The sequence below is a fragment of the Rosa chinensis genome, chromosome 1 (assembly GCF_002994745.2).
Source record: "Rosa chinensis cultivar Old Blush chromosome 1, RchiOBHm-V2, whole genome shotgun sequence".
Classification (NCBI taxonomy): Eukaryota; Viridiplantae; Streptophyta; class Magnoliopsida; order Rosales; family Rosaceae; genus Rosa; species Rosa chinensis.
In genome coordinates this window covers 39,017,571-39,039,146 of record NC_037088.1, presented here as the reverse complement: position 1 = coordinate 39,039,146, position 21,576 = coordinate 39,017,571, and the positions used below count along the sequence as shown (strand labels likewise).

At 46.4% G+C, this 21,576-nt stretch overlaps 1 protein-coding gene across 1 annotated transcript; it reads right to left on the bottom strand.

The window, feature by feature from the left end:
• Positions 1–805: 805 nt before the first annotated feature.
• On the bottom strand, positions 806–16,849 carry LOC112187250 (2-dehydro-3-deoxyphosphooctonate aldolase-like). Its single transcript, XM_040513040.1, has 9 exons — positions 16,832–16,849; positions 4,858–4,923; positions 3,529–3,570; positions 3,394–3,440; positions 2,367–2,463; positions 1,887–1,952; positions 1,714–1,778; positions 1,278–1,341; positions 806–1,087 (listed from the first exon to the last, which is right to left on the bottom strand). The coding sequence occupies exons 3-9, from the start codon at positions 3,562–3,564 to the stop codon at positions 1,067–1,069; spliced, it is 396 nt and encodes a 131-aa protein (XP_040368974.1). The 5' UTR covers positions 3,565–3,570; positions 4,858–4,923; positions 16,832–16,849; the 3' UTR covers positions 806–1,066.
• Positions 16,850–21,576: the final 4,727 nt, after the last annotated feature.

Genomic DNA, 21,576 nt, shown 5'->3' with positions numbered 1-21,576 from the left:
ATGTGGCTCCCCTTGAAATGGTGATTGGGCCATTTTATACAGTAAACCAATAAAATGTACGGATGCTTAATTTTCTTTGGAAGTCCATACTTGTACCATTGGAAACATTTTTTTGCAATTTATTGGTACAGAGTTATGCCATCTTATGTTGCCATTAGCCATCGATTCTAGATTTCTAGAGTATATAAGACCATAAGAATGCATTGATTGCACCAACGGCTTGGTGGCTTGACATGGACAGCAAATTTTCCGTGCCAGCACTTTCCATTGAACTGAGAGAGTGTGCAAATCCTTTCCACTGAACTCAGTTTACATTAGATTTTGCTCAAGTATCACTTAATTATTCTACAATATACACTAGTACAAAAATTGAATCAGACGACAGCTAAAAACTGTCGTCTGATACGAAGCTAACTGTCGTATATCTCGCTGACGTCTGATGAAACATGATTTAGAGAACCGTCGTCTGAAGAACTCGGCATCCATGTCAACAACATGTCAACAGGCTGTCGATAGCATGTCAACAGCATTAACTATTATGTGAACGTTACTCAGACAACGGGCAACTTAAGAACCCATTGTATGATTGTGATTTAGAAGTCGTTTTTTTTTTTTTATAACCGTTGTGTGACTGTTATTCACACAACAGTTTTTTCATAGCATCCGTGATCTGTTTTGCATTCAGACGACAGTTTTAGTTTTGAGAGTATTGTAAATATTGTGTGCATATGACAGTTTTGTGTGGTTATTGTTGTACTAAAAGAATGATTCAATGCATTATATATGCTGGAAGCGGAATCAAAAATGACCAAATTAACAGTAACTGATCAATATATAGAAAATGTTATAATCTACATCATGCATCAAAATTGATTGTGCAAAACTAATCTTTTATACACGAAAGGAGTACATCTAATAGTACTCTCCTAGCAATATACATCCAGAAATTTACTTAAGGAGTCTAGCTTTGCTGCTCTCATGGCCTCATTGGAACAAAACCTTGCTTTATTGCATATAAACACTTCCTGACACCCAACCTTCGCAATGCCATCTTTTCCTACTAAGTCTACCATACAGCTGAGCGAGTCTGTTCCAAAGAAGTAACAGCAATAAGATGAATGCTTTTCAATCAACAGTACCAATCACTAAAGAAATAAAGTAATAGGTAATCCTAGATCAACAGTAGCAGATAATACTAACAAAGTTATAACCCATTACATGGAAACTTGACAATGTTATAACTTTATGATCCGAAACACAAAGAGCCATTAGCACACCTTCAGAGAGTAACTTTTGGCAGAGAGAGCTCCAGTTTTAGCAACCAAGGATTGTCCAACTCTTCTAGTGGAACAGAGGGACAATGAATAACAATCACAATTAGGAAATTTTACTCTTTTGAGAAGCAAATCAAAAGAAAATTGCTGCATAGAGGAGTGACATATACATGTGCTGAGCATAAAAGTGGCTACACATGAAAAGGTTACATTAACTGACAACAGACAAAGAATTGAAGTGTAGGACCCCAAGAAGCAAGAGGTAAGGCATAGAATTATGAACTAATTGAATGAAATGTAACAGTTGGAGCAAAAGAAAAGGAATTGAAATAGAAATTGAAAAGACAAAAAGGGTGGAAAGAGCATGCAATAGCAAAATCAGAGAGCGTCAAAGCAGGTGGAGCACGATAAAGTACACAGGGTTCAACATAAACTTAACCTCACGGCATAAAAATGCAGGAATCTGAATGATATCTGCAAACTTAATTTGCCAACTTCTTCGCACTAGGAAAAGAAAACAGCATTGATAAATGTGAGAAACAACTTATGATCAGTGCGAATTTTGCTTGCTGAACATGGGAATCTAAAAGATGAACAAGGATGCGAGCTCACCTGTATAAACTCGTGTACATTTGTAACTATAGGGAGGTCAAAAGCTATTTTAACCTTCTTAAGGATCTGAAAGTAAAAGGGTAAAATCAAAAGAAGTGATCACACCAGAAAAACAAAATAATAAATTAACGATCTCTGTGATAATTAAATGTATCCATTTACTGTAACAAGAGAAAATCTACTTCAGAAAAATTTGGCCATGATTTTTGTATGTCTTGGTAGTATTGCAGCTGAGCTATTACAAGCTCAAATAGATCACTAAATGTCATGAGAGAACTTTAAAGGGCTAGAACACATGAACAAACCATGATGCGAAACTGATCATGGATACTGAATTCGAAGCCTCAAAATCCAATTGTAGCTAATAATCTATCTGAATTTACTGATATCTAACATATTCTCTATGTTTATTTGCATAGCAAAAAATACAAGTCGTATCTTAAAATGAATGACAACAAACGCTGCCTATCAGTTTATCACCTTTAACCCTTCAGCCATGCCAGGGCCCCGGAATGATTTTGAGGATGTACGGTTAGCTTTGTCAAAGCTTGACTTGAACACCAGTGGCAATCCAACTCTATAATATTGGAAAACAGATTGTCTATCTTAACCAAAACCATCAAGATAGATTATGAATAAACTCTAATCTTAGCACCTAGAAGATACATAGTAATCTCTTTACTTTTCTTACTTTTCTCAATATAATCAAACTGGAGAGGACAGAGTTCTCCCTTAAGCGTTAGAATAATTGGTTGAGTTTGACCTTCTCCTTGCTCTTAAAACTAAGATTATAAAAAACACTCTAACTGAAAATGCAACTGGTATGAAACCAGATAAAACAAATAGAGAGACATGACCTTCTACTTCATAGAACCTATATATTGAAGCCTATTTTCTTCAACCCCATCATCTTTTATACCAAAATAAAAATTAACCAAACTCATTTTCTTGAGCTAGTGTCTCAAAGTTCCAAAGAAAAGAAGCATACTTTGTCGCAATAGTCTTTATGTGCTTGGCCATCCAGAAAATGTGCTCCTCGGATTCAATCACATTCGGACCCACTAATAAGAAAAACGGTTCTACAGACATTGAGATCGAACAAAAAAAAAAAAAGCGAAGTAGGACCAATCAAACCTGCTATTAGGACCTTATTGCAGTGGATGTTCTTATGTTTTCATTATTGACATATATATGCATACTCAACCAGTAGAAATTTTTACAACTAATGAAACATAGTGGGTTTACTTCCTCCAATGACTATCAGTACAAATAAAATTTGCAATGAATCTTTGGCCTACAATGGAGCAATTGGATATTAAAGCTGACCAACTGAAATAGAAGAAGGCTTAAACTGATATTATGTAGAGCCATATTATCAGAGCTTTCAAACATTTCAAGTAATAGTTATGTATCTTCACTTTCCTCCTTGACAAACAATTTCATCGATATTAAAGCTATTACATGAAAACTGCATGGTACATTATCTTTTGGAAAGAAAGGGACTCACTTGACTTTGGAGGGGATTTGTTTCTCTTGAGATGAGCTGCTGCAATGCCGAATTGCTGATACTTTCAGTATATGCAGGTATCAATCTTGCTAAACTAACAAAACTAATTAAGACTAACATTGTGCAATTATCAACCTCCTGATAGCTTCTTATCCCTCCACAGGAAAACATCAGCCACTGCATCATACATTTCATATCATTAGACAACAAAATTCAAATTCTTTGCAATACAATAGCTGATGAAAAATAAACCAAGGTAAATAAATAGGTTCAGCAACTATAAATAACTAGAAAAAATACAAGCCATCCTCATAAAGATTGTGTACAATAATTAGCTTCAAAGCCTTGGTTCGATTAAAGAAACTGAAAAACGTATTATGAACTTGTAACCCACCATCAGTCCTAATAACATGTCTCCCTTAGAATAAATCACTCAATTAGACACTGAGAAATAGCTAGAGCTTCTCCATGTGTGGGCTTATTCCGAAAAGAAAACATTGATCAGAATCTTCTTATCAGAATGCATACAAAATACTGGTTTGTAGACACTTTCGAACAAAGACAAAACCTTTTCTAAACCTTTCAAACTGAAGTCAAGTTTCAGGGCATGCTTTGCATGTCTAATCTGACTCACTAAAGATCGAGGACAGAAAAATAAGTGTAAAGGTTCTCAAATCAATTGCTTGCAACAATAAGCTGCAAGTTTGAGAAAATTTCAGAAAACTGGTAACAAGCAAGAAAATTTCACCAACAATTAGTCTTTCAGTGATTTCAAGCAAAACTTTCCAGATTTGAAGTAGACATACAAAGCTACTATTTTGCAAAGTTTCATGCAAATCGAAGTTCAAATGAAGGGTCAAACAGGAATCTAAAATTGACAGAAACGCTGATTCTGCAGAAATCCTGAAACAGTGCAGTAACTTCAAAATAGCACAAGTAACTCAATTTAACTCCGTTTTTTGTGAAACCAAGCTCAAAATGACCATTGAAGAGTCTACTTTAAGCTGTAAAAAACTGAGAGTAAAACAAGGAGTATAGATTTTTCGAAAATCATGGAACAGCCCACTGGTTCAGCTCGGGTGTTGTCTTTGAGGCATAACATCAAACACTTGGAGTGCAGTAACTGATCTTTGATCTTTTCCAGTCCTATCCATCCTAATGGGTTTACCAAAACTTAATAATCAAAAGTGCATTCCATTACAACCTTGAATAGCTTTAAGAGCTGGAATTTAACTGAAAATAGAAGTTCTTACCAAAAGAAAGTAGATTTCTGGTATTGAAGCAAAATAGAGAGAAGCTCAGTGGTTTGAAATCTCAAAGTCCTCCATTTTTTATGTCATAGTGAAATATGTGAATTAGAGGAGGTTTACAAGACATGAAAGGCAATAGAAGACCTGGAGCTACGAAATTAGAAAAGTGCAGAAGCATATTTGATCAACCACAAGAACAATGAAAGAATCTTACTTTAGCTTCTTTCTCCACACCTTCTTTTTGTATCCAGTGGCACGTCTCTTGAGCATCGAGAGATACCTAAGAAATCCTACCATATTTCAAGATTAGCATCACAGAAAAAAAAAATTTAAATTGAACAAATCCTAACCTGTTAATGTCTAAAAGTCTAGCGATAGCTGGACCTTAGTTAACGCTGATCCGGCGGGCGGATCGATACCTTTGTTGTGAGTGGTTCCCGTTACCTGTCAAATAAAATACAATGGGCGTCAGAGGGAGACCGCGCCGGGCGGTCTTCAACTCTCCGATGCCTAAGTTAGTCAATGTATTTATGTTGACAAAGTGACAGTAGGTAAGTATTGAATGCGTAATAAATGAGGAGAGAGGAGAGAACCTTTTATAGGTGAGGAAGAGGATGATCTTCTCTTTGTTTTCGATGTGGGACTGATGTGCTTCAGTTCCCAGTTTCAGTAGCTTCTGATGCCATCTTGACACGGCGCGTGGCGGCGCGTCGGCGGTGCTTTGGGGTTGATCCGGGGCTCAGGCGGTAACCCGGCTAACTGTCTTTACGCCAGTCACTCATATGGTGGGCGTTGGTACCCCTGGTGGTACCATGAGCGTGGCTCATTATAGCTAATTATGCTTGCAAATGGACATGTATGTACAAGTCCCCCAAATCCCCAGTCAAGGAGGGCAATCTTGGTTGGGGAGTTGATCGGCGGTTTGAAGCGTTTCTCCCGCTAGACTTTGCAGAAGCATAATTAGCGTCAGTGCGTTGTCAACCATGGATTTACTGAGCAAACGCTTTGTGCCCTTTCGGGTGGGCCCCTGCTAGGCCCCCAGGGAGTCCCCCACTCCCCGGCTAAGATGGACCTCCGGATGGTCGTTGTTATTGTTTGTTGAGGGGGAGCTGCACGGAGCAGCGCTGCACGGAGCAGAGGGTGTTGGGTTGCGAGCCCAATCTTAGCACCCAGGTGACGGGGTCAACGTACCTGATCAGGGCTGTCGTAGACTGTTGACTAGTCCCCGTGTCCCGTAGGGACATTCTGACCGTAACCCCGCGTGGCGGCGTTGTCAGAGAGGCGTGGCCTCGGGATCCGCCGCTGGCGGAAGTCCCCCCGCTAGATGTAGCAGGAAGCAGCGTCAAGTAGACGTGCTTGGTGGTATTTTATTGAGCGGTGTTGCGCTGAATAAAGTACGCAGCTTGTCAGATGAGAAATGGGGTCAGCTAGCGGTGCGCTGTGTAGCGGAGGACGCCCCGTTTACCAAATGAGGAGAGAAGCTCCGCTGGCGGGGTTTTACTCAGTGGACAGTCACCTGGGAGATGACAAGTGAGGATCCGCTGGCGGGGTTTCGCTCAGCGGAGACTCCGTCACTTGGAAGATGACAAGTGAGGATCCGCTGGCGGGGTTTCGCTCAGCGGAGACTCCGTCACTTGGGAGATGCAAGTGAGGATCCGCTGGCGGGGTTTCGCTCAGCGGAGACTCCGTCACTTGGGAGATGCAAGTGAGGATCCGCTGGCGGAGTTTCGCTCAGCGGAGACTCCGTCACTTGGGAGATGCAAGTGAGGATCCGCTGGCGGGGTTTCGCTCAGCGGAGACTCCGTCACTTGGAAGATGACAAGTGAGGATCCGCTGGCGGAGTTTAGCTCAGCGGAGACTCCGTCACTTGGGAGATGCAAGTGAGGATGGATCCGCTGAGCGGGGTTTTCGCTCAGCGGAGACTTGCCATGGTTGGGGGTTTACTTGTCAGGTGGTGACTTCCCTTGGAAGCTAAAGAATGATGACGGTTGACACGTGGCTAACTCTCAGAGGGTTAGCGTCTGGAGGCTTGTCTCCTAAGCCTAGCCGTCTTCTCGTCATTAATGCGAGTAATGATGGATTTCGTAACCGAGGCGACGCCTCGGCTAATCCAGGGAGTTAGTGAAGACGTGGGACACGTGTACGGTTGGTACGTGATGTAGTTTTGTAGCGGACGGTTCAGGATTACTTGATGTTGACATAAAAAGGGGGGAACTGAGCGAGTTTCGACATTTCTGGAAAATCTTCAAATCTGAGTTGCCTGCTTCGAGCCTTGTTCGTCTGCGAATTGCGAAGGAGATCCCCGGGTTTGCGTGGAGTAGTCGAACTGGAGAGGACGAAATCTGTCAGTGAAGACGAGCTGCACTCCAAAGTCTTCGACGTGAGGTTGGTATTTCGGATCCTCTTCCTGTTTTATTGAATCTGCAATGGTGGTTTCTGGGTTTTGGTATTTCTGTTAATGGTATGATATTGCTTCTGTGTTGTTCTCGGAGGGTGTAGGGAGAGATTTGAGGGAGGTTATGGTGTTTGACAGAAAGTTGGGGTTTTGGGTTTTGCTAGACGGTCTAATCTGGGTTGAGCGTGCGGTTGTTTTTGTTTTGGTATTTTTGTGGGTAGTTGTTCTTGGCATCTTTGGCTATATCTGATGTGAGAGTAGGTTAGATCTGTATTTGTGCTAATTGATGTGGGTTTTAGGGTTTGGGATGGCCAACGTCATAGATATTTCGAGCAGTGAGGATTCCGGGTCTGACGTGTCGTTCAGCGTGGCGGATATGACCTTTATTGACTCGTTGCGTCCGTCTGCCCATGCAGGAACCTCACTGCCAGAACCGCTTGAAGTTGAGCCACTTCGGACCATCCCCTGGGAAATAGCTATGGATCGTGGTTCGCGTCCAGAGAGCTCTAGGGCGGGTGAGGTTGCTAGGCGCGACGAGCGCTTGGCGAGCAATAGTGCTGCTAGCGGCTCCGCTGGCGAAGGGGAAGCGCCGGGCCAAAATGTCGAGTCGGCGTGGTACCTCTCAGATGGCACCGTCGTCGACGAGGCAGGTGGGCGGATGGATGCCGCCGCTGTTAACCGGATGAAGCGGACGTTCCGGTTGCCGGGCTCGGTGAAGCTGCGCCCCCCGACAACGGATGAGAAGGCCTCGATGCTCCCAGCGGGATGTGCTGCCGTGCACGAGGCCATATTCCGCCAAGGAGTGACATTCCCGCTAGTGCCCAATCTCCAAATTCTTGTGTGCGAGTTTGGCCTTGCCTTTGGGCAGATCTGTCCCAACATGTGGCGGTTGATGTTGGCGATGAACTCCTTGTGGCGCTTGTCGGGGTGCGAGGGCCTACCGTGGCGGAAGTGCTTCACTTCTACGAGCTAGTGTATGTGAAGCGCCGAGGTTGCAGAGGGTGCGTGAACCTGAGCCGCCGCCAGGGAGCGCCCAAGTTGATTGAGAATCTAAGGGACTCAATGTCCTACTGGCGGGGGACCTTCTGCGTCGCCACAGATGGCTGGGAGTACCACACCAGGTCGAATGTGGAGGGGCCGACGTTTAAGACTAAGTCGGAATTCCAGCCCATCCGAGGTTGGCAACTGGTTTCCGCTAAAACTAACTGGCGGGTTCAAACTTTTGCAAACCTGCGGTTTTTGCTAATGATTATTGTGTTTGTGCAGCGGGACTAAGGTACATCTTGACGCGCGAAGAGGAGTGTCGCGTGGCGAGGATCCGCGGCTGCTGGCGGAACCGCAATTTGCTTGACTTCCGTCTTCTGACCGGTTGGGAATTGCTGGTCGACCTGGGGCTAACTCGCTCTATTGGTGAGAGCAATTCCGCCACACCTCTTTTTTTTGTAAGTGATCCGGACTGACGGGTGTTTGTGTTTTTCTTTTCAGAAACCCCGCCCGGTAACAAATCTAGTCGCGACGCTTTCGAAAAAGCAATGGATCGTGCCGAGATAGAAAATTTTCTGGAGGCTATGTATGCCGAGGGGCTGGCGGCCCAGCAGACGGTGGTGAACCCGGAGACGCTGGTGCTGAGCCAGTCCGAGGTTGCGGTGGAGCTGCCGATGCCGCACCACTCCCATCTGGGTGAGGATGGCCTGCCGGTAGTGCAGGCGGATACCCAAGCGGGCGGCGGGGAGAGGGGGATTGTTGGTACAAGGCCGCGGGAGCGGATGCCTACCACCCGGCGCGGTCCTCAAAAGAAGACGGTGCAGCCGACGGAGACTACCACCGAGTCCCGGGGTGAGCCGCCGGTGCGGGTGACGAGGACCGCTGCTGGGACACAACGGGCGCTGGAGAAAAAACGCCGGCAGCCTGACTCCCCCGTCGAGGAAGAGGAAGAAGAGGTGGTGATCGGAGTCCGCCAACAAAAGAAGGCTCGACAAGCTGCGTCGAAGGTTGCAGTGGCGGAGGGAGAGGCAGCAGCCGTCAGTGATCTGGACTCCTTTGCCGAGTATGCGCCATTCATGACAGAAGGGGAGCGGGCATTCCTTTTCCATCTGTGCGAGCGGCTGGGGTTCGGGGGTCTGGCGGGCATATCGCGCCCGACGGCAATTGACCAATCGCCCTTCAGCTCGGCGTTTGGTCAAATATCTGCGGGGTTACATGATATGTTCGAGGCGGCGTCTAAGCAGCCCCGGATTGAGGAAGAGCTCAGGGGAGAGATCGGAGGTCTCCAGAGGGAGTTGGCGGAGGCCAAGGAGAGATTGGCGGAGGCCGAGCGGGGGCTGGTCAAGGCGGAGTGTGACTATGCGGACGCCCGCGGCAAGCTTAAATGCGGCCATAAGGCGGGACCTGGAGAGGAATGAACGCGTCTCCCAGTTGGAGCAGGAGATCGCATTGCTGCAGGAGCGGATAGCCGCTAAAGATAAGAAGCTCATTATTGTGCAGCGGGAGTCTGCCGCCAGACTGGGTGAGATGCAGCGGCTGGACGGGGAGGTCAACCGCCTGAAAAATGAACAGAGTTCTTCTGCGGCCGCCGCCGTTGAAGCGTTCAAGATGTCGGCGGAGTATAAAAAGACATTGACCGAAGCGGCGAAGTCTGGGGCCCGGGCCAATATAGACATGTTGACGCGGAAGGGCGCCATTGACTTTGTAAAGGCGTCACAGCCCGACGTGCCGGTGGTCGAGGGTGTCCCGCCGGAGACAGAAGTCGTGCCTCCCCCTGCGGCGGGTACTCATTCGGGCAGCGGGGAAAGTGGCTCCCATCCGCCGGAAAGGTCCCAGCAGACTCCCCAGCAGACCCCGTCGGAGGTGTCACGTGCCGGATTTCTGGAGGCACACACCCGGGCGGATGGTACAATGGAGACTCCCAGTCCGACAGCTCGAGGGTCCGATCAGGCGAGCCGATCGGTCGTGCCGCCGCCAGTTGAAGCCGGAGAAGCCGAAGATAACCGCTGAAGCTAGCTGAGACTTCCATAGGTTTTTTTTTTTTTTTTTTTTTTTTGACACTGTAATAATGAACTATTTTGGGTGGGGAGTCCCAGCCCTGAAATGAAATTTCAGAGTTTGACGTTTGTCATGATGTGTTTGTACCGCTAGAGTTTTGACGTAGAGATTTTTCTTTTGCCAAGCAATGAAACATTATAGGAATTAAAATTGGTCCAAGTGCACCACGTAGCGGACGTGGTCCGCTGACGATTCCTGGCGTTGCCAGTTGCCCTCAGTGCTAGACTTGGTAACAATGGTTTGAATAATTCCTCGTTTCATTGATAGCTGACTGATCAGCGTTTACAAAAGACGGGTAGTACCCGTTGGGTAGCTTCCCTTAGCTAAATATTGAACAAAAATTTAGCTAAGTCAAGATGCTCTTGGGTAGCGGCATGACTATTTGTAATAATACCGAAGGTGTTCGGTATTCCAAGGGTGGGTCGTTGTGACGCCATCCTTGTCCATTAAGTAGAAGGTGCCTGGGCTAACGACTTCCACAATTTTGTATGGACCTTCCCAAGTTGGGCGAAGCTTTGTTGGCGGTGGAATGACTTCCTTCATTACCCAGTCCCCCAGTTGGAGGTTCCGGGCCTTGACTCTGGCGTTGTAGAAACGCGATACCCGCTGCTTGTTTTGCAGGTTGCATAGGTGGGCCTTGTGTCGCTTTTCCTCCAGGAGGTCCTTGTCCAGGTTGATGCCGTCAGTGTTGGTCTCTGGGCGGTAGCCCTCGACTCTGGCGGTAGGTTGAGAGACCTCAATAGGCAGGACCGCCTCCGTTCCGAACATCATGCAAAAAGGAGTTTCACCAGTTGCGGAAGTTGGGGTTGTTCTGATGGCCCATAGAACTTCCGGGAGTTTCGTCGCCCATAGACCCTTTGCCTTGTCGAGTTTTTTCTTCAGCAGCTTTTTGATTATCTTGTTTGCTGCTTCGACCTGACCGTTGGTCTGGGGGTGGGCGACAGATGCAAAACTCATCTTAGTACCCAAGTTGGCGGTGAAAGAGATGAGCTCCTTGTTGTTGAATTGTGTGCCATTGTCGGTGATTATCGTGTGTGGGACACCGTAACGGCAGTAGATGTTCTTCCAGAGGAAGTGAATTACCTTGGCGGTAGTTATTGCTGTTAGTGGTTCCGCCTCTATCCACTTGCTGTCGTAGTCGATAGCCACTATGATGTACTTGAACTGGCCCTTGGCGGTTTGAAATTTTCCCATCAAATCCAGGCCCCAAGTTGAGTGGATCCATGGAGCGACGATGACCGATAGTGGTTCCGCCGGTGCATGCGGGATGTCAGCAAATTGCTGGCACTTGTGGCATGATCTTGATACCTGGCGGGCATCGTCGCCGAGAGTAGGCCAAAAATAGCCTTGTCGCATTGTGCGATTGGCTAAGGATCTGGCGCCTGAATGGTTTCCGCATTCTCCGCTATGAATTGCTGCCAGAACGACCTTTCCCTCCTCTGGGGTTAGGCAGCGGAGGTTGGGATGGGTGAATCCCTGGCGGTACAGCTTGCCGTCCTGGATGTTGTAGCGGGTTGCCCTCCGCTGGAGTTGTCGCGCCCTAACTTTGTCGTCCGGCAATGTGCCGTTGCGCTTGTACTGAATGACTTCGTCCATCCAGCTGGTATTGACCTCAATGTTGAAGATCTCCGCCAGGGTTTTTGTGATACTTGGCTTGTCAAGACACTCCACTCTTGTGTCCGCTGGACTCTGATGTGGCTGGGCGGTCGCCAGTCTTGCCAGTGAATCAGCCTTAGCGTTCTTTTCCCTGGGGATTTGTGTGATGTTATGAAATTTGAATTTCTTGAGGAGTGTCTTAACGTACCCCAAGTATGCCGCTAACTGTTGGTCCTTGGCCTGGAAGCTGTCATTGACCTGGTTAACGACCAACTGGGAATCACTGAAGATGTTGACACTGTCAGCCCCTGAATCGATGGCGAGGAGTAAGCCGGCAATGAGTGCTTCGTACTCCGCCATATTGTTGGAGGCCTTGAAGTTGAATTTTAATGCGTATTCCACATTCAGCCCCCCAGGTCCTGTGAGGATGACTCCAGCGCCGCTGGCCTTGGCGCTGGCGGAGCCGTCCACATGCAGGTTCCAACCTGATTGTAGGGGAGCTGGCTCCTTAGCGGTGACCAATTTCGTCCTGGGCTCAGCCTCCGTGCTGGGATCGGGTTGACGTTCAGTGAGCTCAGCGATGAAGTCCGCTACCGCCTGGCCCTTCATGGCGGCTCTTGGCTTGTACTCTATGTCAAATTCACTGAGCTCGATGGCCCACTTGCTGAGGCGCCCTGAATGTTCAGGGTTCTGCATCACTTGTCTCAGAGGTTGATTGGTTAACACATGGATTGTGTGCGCTTGAAAATATTGGCGGAGGCGCCTGGCGGCAACGATGAGTGCAAGAGCTAGCTGCTCTAAGGGTGGATACCTTGTTTCTGCCCCGTTCATGCCCCTGCCGGCGTAGAAAACTGGGAGCTCGTCCTGTCCCTCCCGCCGGACAATGGCGCAACTCACCGCTGATACCGATACCGCTAGGTATATGAACAGTGTCTCTCCTTGCACAGGGATAGAGAGTAGTGGGACTGCCGCCAGATAATCCTTCAAGCCCTGAAACGCCGTCTGACATTCTGGGTTCTAGTTGATGACTTTCTTGTGAGTTGTTTTGAGGAGTTTGAAAAATGGGGCACACCTGTCAGTGAGCCTGGAGATGAATCGAGAAAGGGCGGTTAACTTGCCTTGGAGGCACTGGACGTGTACCTTATACTCAGGGTCTGCCAGGTCGAGTATGGCCTGCACCTTGTCCGGGTTAGCCTCGATTCCTCGTTCACTGACGATATAACCCAGAAATTTGCTGGCGGTGACGCCAAAGAAGCATTTTTCTGGGTTGAGGCGCATGCCATAGGCCAGGAGGATGGTAACTATGATCTTGAGGTTTGCCACGTGTCCGCTGGCCTTTATACTCTTGACCAACATGTCGTCCACGTAGACCTCGATTATCTTGCCCAAATGTTCAGCGAACATAGCATTCATCAGCCGCTGATAAGTTGCACCGGCGTTCTTCAGACCGAAAGGCATAACATTGTAGCAGTAGAGGCCCTTGTCGGTGGTGAAGGTGGTACACTCCTGATCGCTGGGATGCATCTTGATCTGATTGTAGCCGGAGAAAGCGTCCATCATGCTGAGGAGTTCATGCCCGGCGGTTGCGTCAACCAGCTGATCAATGCGTGGGAGAGGGAAACTGTCCTTTGGGCACGCCTTGTTGAGATTTTTGAAGTCGACACACATCCGCCACTTGCCGCTAGGCTTCTTGACCATGACCAGGTTGGAGATCCATTGGGGATAGATTACCTGGCGGATGAATCCAATGCCCTGGAGTTTGGCGACCTCTTCTCCTATGGCGCGGTATTTCTCCTCGTCGAAGGCCCTTCGCCTCTGCTTGATGGGATGGAAGGATGGCTTAATGGTTAGTTTGTGTGTGATGATTTCGGGAGAGATACCCGGCATGTCCGCATATGACCATGCGAAAACGGCGGCGTTGTCCCGCAGGAATTGAGTGAGTTCTGCGGCCACTTCTGGGTCTAGCTGAGCTCCTATGCGGACTGTCCGCTCTGGGTGCTCGTCAGAGATGCTGATGACCTTCAACGATGTTTCAGGATTGACCGGTTCCTTCCTCACGTATTTCTCCTCCTCATCCCTAGGATCCTCGAAGATATCTGGTGGCGGTGCCTGATTTCCTACCGTTAGGATTTCATGGCGGCGGGTTGACCGCGCAATGGTGGTAGAGTAGCATTCTCGTGCCAGTTGCTGACTTCCCCTGACACAGCCCGTGCCGTTGGGTGTGGGGAACTTCATGAGAAGCATGTATCCGGCGATGATGCATTTGAGCTTGTTGAGTGCCGGCCGTCCTATGATGGCGTTATACGAACTGAAACAGTCCACAATTATAAATTCGGTATGTACCTCCGCCATACATGGACTGGAGCCGATGGTTAACCGCATGTAGTCAGAACCCAGCGGCTAAGTGATATCGCCGGAGAAGCTAAGCAATGGCTCATGGTCTTGTAGTAGTTTCTTGTTCCGCTTAAGGTTGTTGTAACAACCGCTGAATATGACATTGACAGCAGATCCGCTATCCACCAAGATTCTTCCTACTGACCATCTGTCGAGAATGGCATCGATCAGGAATGGGTCGTCATGGGGTAGATGTACTCCGCGCTCCTCCTCCTCTGAGAAGGTGATGGGCTCCCAACCAGACTTTGGGAGTTTGGTGGATCTCTCGTAGCGGATGTTACAGACTTCCTTTGGGTGATTGGCGCGTGCGTAACGCTTTCTTGCCCTATGAGACATGTTGGTGATTGGAGCCCCGCCGTCGATGGTGTTGATGCGGCCCAGTGGCTCAATGTTGGCAATCACAGGTGGCGGTTGGCGCACCTTGAACTGATCCATCTTGCCGTCACGGTATAGGGTCTCAATGGTTGTTTTGAGAGCGTTGCAACTGTTGGTATTGTGACCGCTGTCCTCGTGGTATTTGCACCACATGCCGGTGTTTCTTGGCTTACCCTTTTTGGGGAGTCTCGGTGAGGGTGGCGGTGGTATCTGATCCTTGCACTGATTGTAAATCTCCTCGTACGAGGCTGTGAGGACGGTGAACACTGCATACCGCTGAGAGGATTCCGTCTGCTTGTTGCGATTGTCCCCATGGGATTGGCGGTTGCCCTTGTAGTGGTTGTCTTTCTGCCTCTTGCTTTGGTAACCGCCCTGCTGCCACTCCCTCTTCTTGTCAGCTGGCGGTGCAGTGGGGGCTTTGCTGGCGGTCTCCTGATGGCTGGAGGAGGGTTGAGATGACTTTGTTGGTGTTGCTGGTGGCGGTGGGGTTTCTCCATATGTGATAAACTCTGCCTGGGCATGAATGACCGCCTCACTCATAAGGTGATCATACGCCGCATTTGGATGATTGTAGTTGAGGTGATAGAGGAATGGTCCCTTGAGGAGTCCCTGCTTGAAAGCCGCCGAAGCCATTGTTTTGTCGAGATCGCGGCACTGAGATGCTGCCGCTCGCCATCTTGTGACGAATGCCTTCAATGATTCGTCCCCTCCCTGCCTGACGCCAAACAACTGGCTCGTGTTGTGATGACCGGCGGACAACAAGATGAATCGAGAGAGGAAAGCATGAGATAATGCGTGGAATGAGTCGATGGACCCTGGCGGACACTCGAAAAACCAACTCATTGCCTCACTATCCAGCGTTTCGCTGAACAAGTGGCACAGGGTGGCGTCATCAAATCCCTTGTTGTTGGTGACCTTCTTGAACGTGTCCATGTGGACGAAGGGATCGGTCTTACCGCTATAATGTGACATTTTTGGGGTCTTTGCAAACGCTGGTCTGACGGCTTGCAAAATTGTAGCGGTGAATGGGCCTGGCCTGGACGCGAAGAGTGGGTTTGGGGCTGGCGCCGGGGTGCCTGCCTCCGCCAGGATTAATCTCCGTTCTAACTGCTGCATCCTCTCCAAAATTTGGGTGGTTGCGTCGCCAGCGGGGCCCGCTCGGGCGTTCCGCGGAGCGAACCCCCGCCCGGGAATGGGTAGATTACCCTCAGTCCTTGTTCTAGTCCTCGAGTGGTGGGTGCGCAGCGATGACTCCGCCTCCTGCTCCGGCAGTTGTGGGATAGGGGGTGGTCCCATTCCTGCCAGCTCAGGTGGGCTTAGCGGTACCTGCATTTGCACGATGGGTCCTATACCAGCGGTAGGCCGGCTGTGTCTGGTGCTGTGTGACTGCTCACTTCGTGCAGGGTTGGCGTTTGCGTCCAGCGTTCGCCTTAGCTCGTCGAAACGTGTCATCAGCGTGGCCACTTGGTTTTGGGCCTCCGCCTTCTCCTTGCGTTCCTGCTCGCGCTCTCTGTTTGCTTTGTGGAGGTCCGCCAGCGCCAGCTCATACAAGGCGGTGAGGTCCTGACCTGGGGGACGGCTGCTGCTTGGATTTGTTTCACCGCCTGGGTTGACCGGGGTGTTGAATAGTGCGCGGTTGATGCTTACCGCTGGGCGGGCGGGTTGGGGAACGGCGGACTGGTCTGCCTGCTCCCCGATATTTCCCCCGCTACCGTTAGTCATGGTAATTGTGATGGGATGACCTTCTGTTCAAGGATTCCCACAGACGGCGCCAATGTTAATGTCTAAAAGTCTAGCGATAGCTGGACCTTAGTTAACGCTGATCCGGCGGGCGGATCGATACCTTTGTTGTGAGTGGTTCCCGTTACCTGTCAAATAAAATACAATGGGCGTCAGAGGGAGACCGCGCCGGGCGGTCTTCAACTCTCCGATGCCTAAGTTAGTCAATGTATTTATGTTGACAAAGTGACAGTAGGTAAGTATTGAATGCGTAATAAATGAGGAGAGAGGAGAGAACCTTTTATAGATGAGGAAGAGGATGATCTTCTCTTTGTTTTCAATGTGGGACTGATGTGCTTCAGTTCCCAGTTTCAGTAGCTTCTGATGCCATCTTGACACGGCGCGTGGCGGCGCGTCGGCGGTGCTTTGGGGTTGATCCGGGGCTCAGGCGGTAACCCGGCTAACTGTCTTTACGCCAGTCACTCATATGGTGGGCGTTGGTACCCCTGGTGGTACCATGAGCGTGGCTCATTATAGCTAATTATGCTTGCAAATGGACATGTATGTACATAACCATTTCAGCAAAATCAGAGGTACCCATGACTGAAAGGAAGTGAAGAAATCGAAAAGTGGAACAAGAATGAGGGAAGAAGAGCAAAGAAGGTACCCATTTTAGCAGAAGGCGAGTTCCAAGGTTTCACTATTCCAGAAGTTGCTGCAAGGAGACTTTGGTTTGAGGCAATTGAATCGAGCGAGCTATGCTTTTAGTACATGAAACATAGAAAACGTCAAATCCAAACAAAGATGTTTCACAAAGTGCTTACCACAGATCTGAAAACAATGCGAAGTATCTCTAGATCCAACTCTAATAGAGAGAGTGCCAAGCGGATAAAGATTTAGAGGAGCCTAGCCACAGATCTGAAAACGATGTTGGAGCCCTACAAGTCTACCATAGATAACGTAGAAAGGACCTAGGCATCGAGAGAGAGAGAGAGAGGCAGAGCTACGGTAAATGGAGAGGTGTGAATTGAGTCCTTTTGAATAAATACCAAGTACACAACTAAATCTAGATTACCTGAATGACCCGTTTCAATGACCAGAGGCACGAACCCTTATCTTCCCAAGTACTCGAACTGAATGCCCGTAATCTCGCCATAGCTCAGCTTCTTCAAACTTGGAGCTCTGACAACGACTGGAACCAGCTGTATGTGTACTCGCTTCACCTTCTCGGTGTTGGGCTTGTGGGTCTGATTCCACCCAACACGCTCGGTCGGCTGAGTCAGCTCCGAGTTCTGAGTCTTCGCAGATTTCACCAATAGTGCTTCCCTCAAAGGGAATTGGCTTGATCTGGAGAGGCTGAATAGCTCGATCTCAGTTCTAACAACTTCACCAGCTCAATCCCATTCGCGGTCAAAAATCTCACGCAGAGAGATGAGATTGGTTAGAGAGAGAATGAGGGTTTTGGCTAGAGACTAGAGAGTGAGGGTTTTGGTTTTGGGTCTGTTGAGACTTGAGAGTGAGGTGAGGTCGAGAGTGAGGCGCTATCGAGAGGGGGTTTTGGTTTTGGGTCAGTTTTGTTATTTTTGTTATTTTTTTTGCTTAAGTGCTAGGGTTTCAGCTGGGTTTGTGAGGCCCTATTAAGTTGGACAAGGACTCACACAACAGATTTGTGTAAGAATGTGGTCTGAATGTAGCCATTTAAATTTGGGGTTTGTCTCCTATCAATATGACTCCTGACTTTTGGGGAGTTGGAGAAAAATGGTGGTGGAAAATCTCCCACATTTCTATCAAACTTTTGATCAGACCACAGTTATATCATTTCTCATCGTATGATCAATACATGTTGGACAAAATTTGGGGTTTCATATGGGGTGTAGCACCACTTACATGGTGAGAAACTTGGCGCTTAATTTTTTTAAGGGACACACAACTGTTTTTATCTTAAACGTCTTCTGAACTAATTTCTAAGTCTCTATCAGACGACTGCTTTTACAAAAACGACGTTTGAAAAAAAAAATTCAATCACACGACATATAATTGCATAGCGTCGTCTGAGAGGTGTCGTCTGATTTGATTTTTGTAGTAGTGATAGTTACTATTGAACAAGTGTTTTGTTTTTGCAGGAAGTCCTTTCTCTTTAACCCATACTGGGTGGTCAGAACTGAGTGGGAAAAGTTTGTGGTTAAAACATATATGTAAGATTTGTGTTGGTACTTCTTGGAGACCTATTTTGTTATTTCAGTTCAAAGTTTGTAGTTACGTTTTGGTTGGACATGAATAGCTAGTACTTTGAATTGATATGTAAGAAATAGCTAGTACTTTGAATTGATATATATGTAAGAAATACTTCATACAATTGGGTACCCTATTTGTAGTTTCGGTGTGTTTTGGCAATGTATGACAATGATGTGCTAGTAAATGACATTTGAACTAATTTGTATTTCATATTTGCCTATTTCCAGAAATCAGTTGTGCTTATTCAATTCAAACAACATATATAAGGCTATTAACTGTGGTAGTGCAATATCATCAGACAACACATAAATTTACGAACACATAATATCTATTGTCTGAGGAACATTCAGACAACAGTTTTAATAAAGGAGACATTGTGTGCAATTCCTTGCGACGACGTAACCAAACTTTCACTGATGTCTGAGTTTCATTCAAGACAACACATGCATCCAACACATTGTTATCTTAATGGAGTTTTAGACAACATTATCATCCAGCAACATGTTATCTTAAATGAACTTCAGACAACAGAAACAAAAATTATGTGTTGTCTGAGGTTCATTCAAGACAACAGATGCATCCAGCACATTGTTATCTTAAATGCTTTCAGACAACATTTACATCTAGCAACCTGTTATCTTAAATACATTTCAGACAACAGAAAAAAGTCTGAGGTTCATTTCAGACAACAACATTCACATATTGTTGTTGTTGGAGATTCATCAGACACAACACAACATTCAGGAAATAGTTGTCCTAGAGTAATTTCACTCAACACCAAAATAACAAGCTGTTGTCTAAGTCAACACACATTAGATTTTGGATAAATTCAGACAACAAATATTTACTTATATGTGTTGTGTGACTGAGAAACAGACAACTGTTATCGACAGTTGTCTGAATGAAGTCAATCAGACATCAAGCTACTAGACAACAGCAGGTTTTTCATTCAAACAACAGTCGTTTGACAGTTGTCTGATTAACTTTGTGGTATAGTGTGTTTATCCGTTAATGATCCGAATCCTTTAACCCGTTTATTTAACTGATCAAATACGGATTTAGGTCGATCCGATCTGTTAATGATCCGGCCCGTTTTTGTAATAATAAAATGTTATTTTTTATTAATATATTATTATTTTTTAAAAATATAAAATATAAAATATGAATAATTTCTAATACACATTTTTTGCAGAAATCTAAGGGAATTGACCGGGTCGTGCCTCCGGTGCTGTTACTTTGAAGAAATTAGAGTGCTCAAAGCAAGCCTACGCTCTAGATACATTAGCATGGGATAACATCATAGGATTTCGGTCCTATTCTGTTGGCCTTCGGGATCGGAGTAATGATTAACAGGGATAGTCGGGGGCATTCGTATTTCATAGTCAGAGGTGAAATTCTTGGATTTATGAAAGACAAACAACTGCGAAAGTCCACCACCCAAGATTCCAAGAAGCATTAAGAATTTTGATAACGTAATTCTACTTTTGGTGATAGTTTTCATGTTGTTTTAATATTTTATTAATATCTTTTGAGGTATAATAATATAAATTTAATATTACTATTTAAAATTTTAAAATATTTGAAATTATAAACGGGTCGGATTAGTGGATCGAGTATCCGTTAATCCGGCAGATACAGATTTGGATCGAGCTATCAATGATCCGCTGGGTTAACGGAGCGGGTTTGGATCGAATTTTTTTTAAGTAAACAGATTTGGATTTAGGTCGATCCGATCCAAATCCGGTCAATTTACAGGTCTATGCAAAAGGAAATACATTAATTTTGAAAATTATAATAACTTTTGATAGTAATTACATTTGTTTTTTTTAGGGGAATGAAAGACTAATTCATTGATGAAACATCATTACAATCATCGATTAAAGTTGCCTCCACAGACGGAGGCATATTTGAAAAAAAAATCCAACTGAGATTCGGCAGTCTTAGCATCCTGCGTCAAGGTATGAGCTACTCCATTGGCTAGTCTTCCTACCTTAAAGACTCGAGCATCCAAAGCTTCATGCAGCAAATCCCGTAGGTCTGCTAACAAAAAACCCAAATCCGAATGGTCTAAAGAAGAAGACGACAGAGCCGTCACCAACTCCAGGCAATCGGTTTCCACTATCAGGGGGGTTAGATGATGCTCAATGGCTAGCTGCACCCCAAGAAGCAGAGCCAACAACTCAGCATGTTTGGCCGTGTTTGCTGACATGACCGAATGCCGAAATCCATGCAAAAACAGCCCAGTATGATCACGAAACACTCCTCCCAACCCTGTACGCCTAGAGGTCTGATCAAAAGTTGGATCAACATTCAGCTTCACATAACCAACTGGAGGCTCATTCCATTTTGATGTCGCTCGAGTCCCCGCAATGGACTGAGTAACAACATGAGCTGCTTTGTAATCCTCCCACCATCCCAACGTCATGGGTACAACCTCAGAGGCTTGCTTGAAATCTCCGTCCTAAACTTTGGCATTCCTATTTCTCCAGGTAGCCCACAAGATCATCAAGGAAGGGGCAAAGCTTTGAGAATTCAAAGTATGGACAACAACCAACCAGTCAACAACGCTTATAGGGGCCGAAACCTGGGGTAAATTAGCACCTTGAATCAAACTAGCGGCATAAGGACAATCAGATGCGGATAGGCGTCTCAACTTCTTCGTCACAGAGTGGGCATTGGGTATCAAGATCAATATCACGTTCACTTAGCCGGCTCCGAGTAGGAAGAATATTAGCCGCTGCTTTCCATGCACAAATTTTCTCGCTATTGGGCACAGATGCTTTCCACAATTGGTGCCATAGAGCACCACTTGGATTTAGTGCAGAAGACTAATTAGCAAGCACTCTGTTCCGAGCCACATGGTAGGCAGATTTGACAGTGAACCGTGATAGGAGCATTTTAATGCGACGTTTTAACAATTATTTCCTCATATTTACTTAGTTATTTCCTTAAATGAATCCTTTTAGTTTAGGAAAGTTTCTTTTTCCTATTTTTAGCAAGTTTCCATTTTAGTTTTGGAAAGTTTCTATTTTCGTTTTAGGAAAGTTTCTATTTTTAGTAATAGTTTCTATTTTCAGGTCCTTGGAGCAAACAAGTGGAAATGAACTCAAGAACGTTGGAGGGAGCTCCAGAACTGCATAAATGAGCTGAAACGAAGAAATGAAGTTTTCCTGGTCC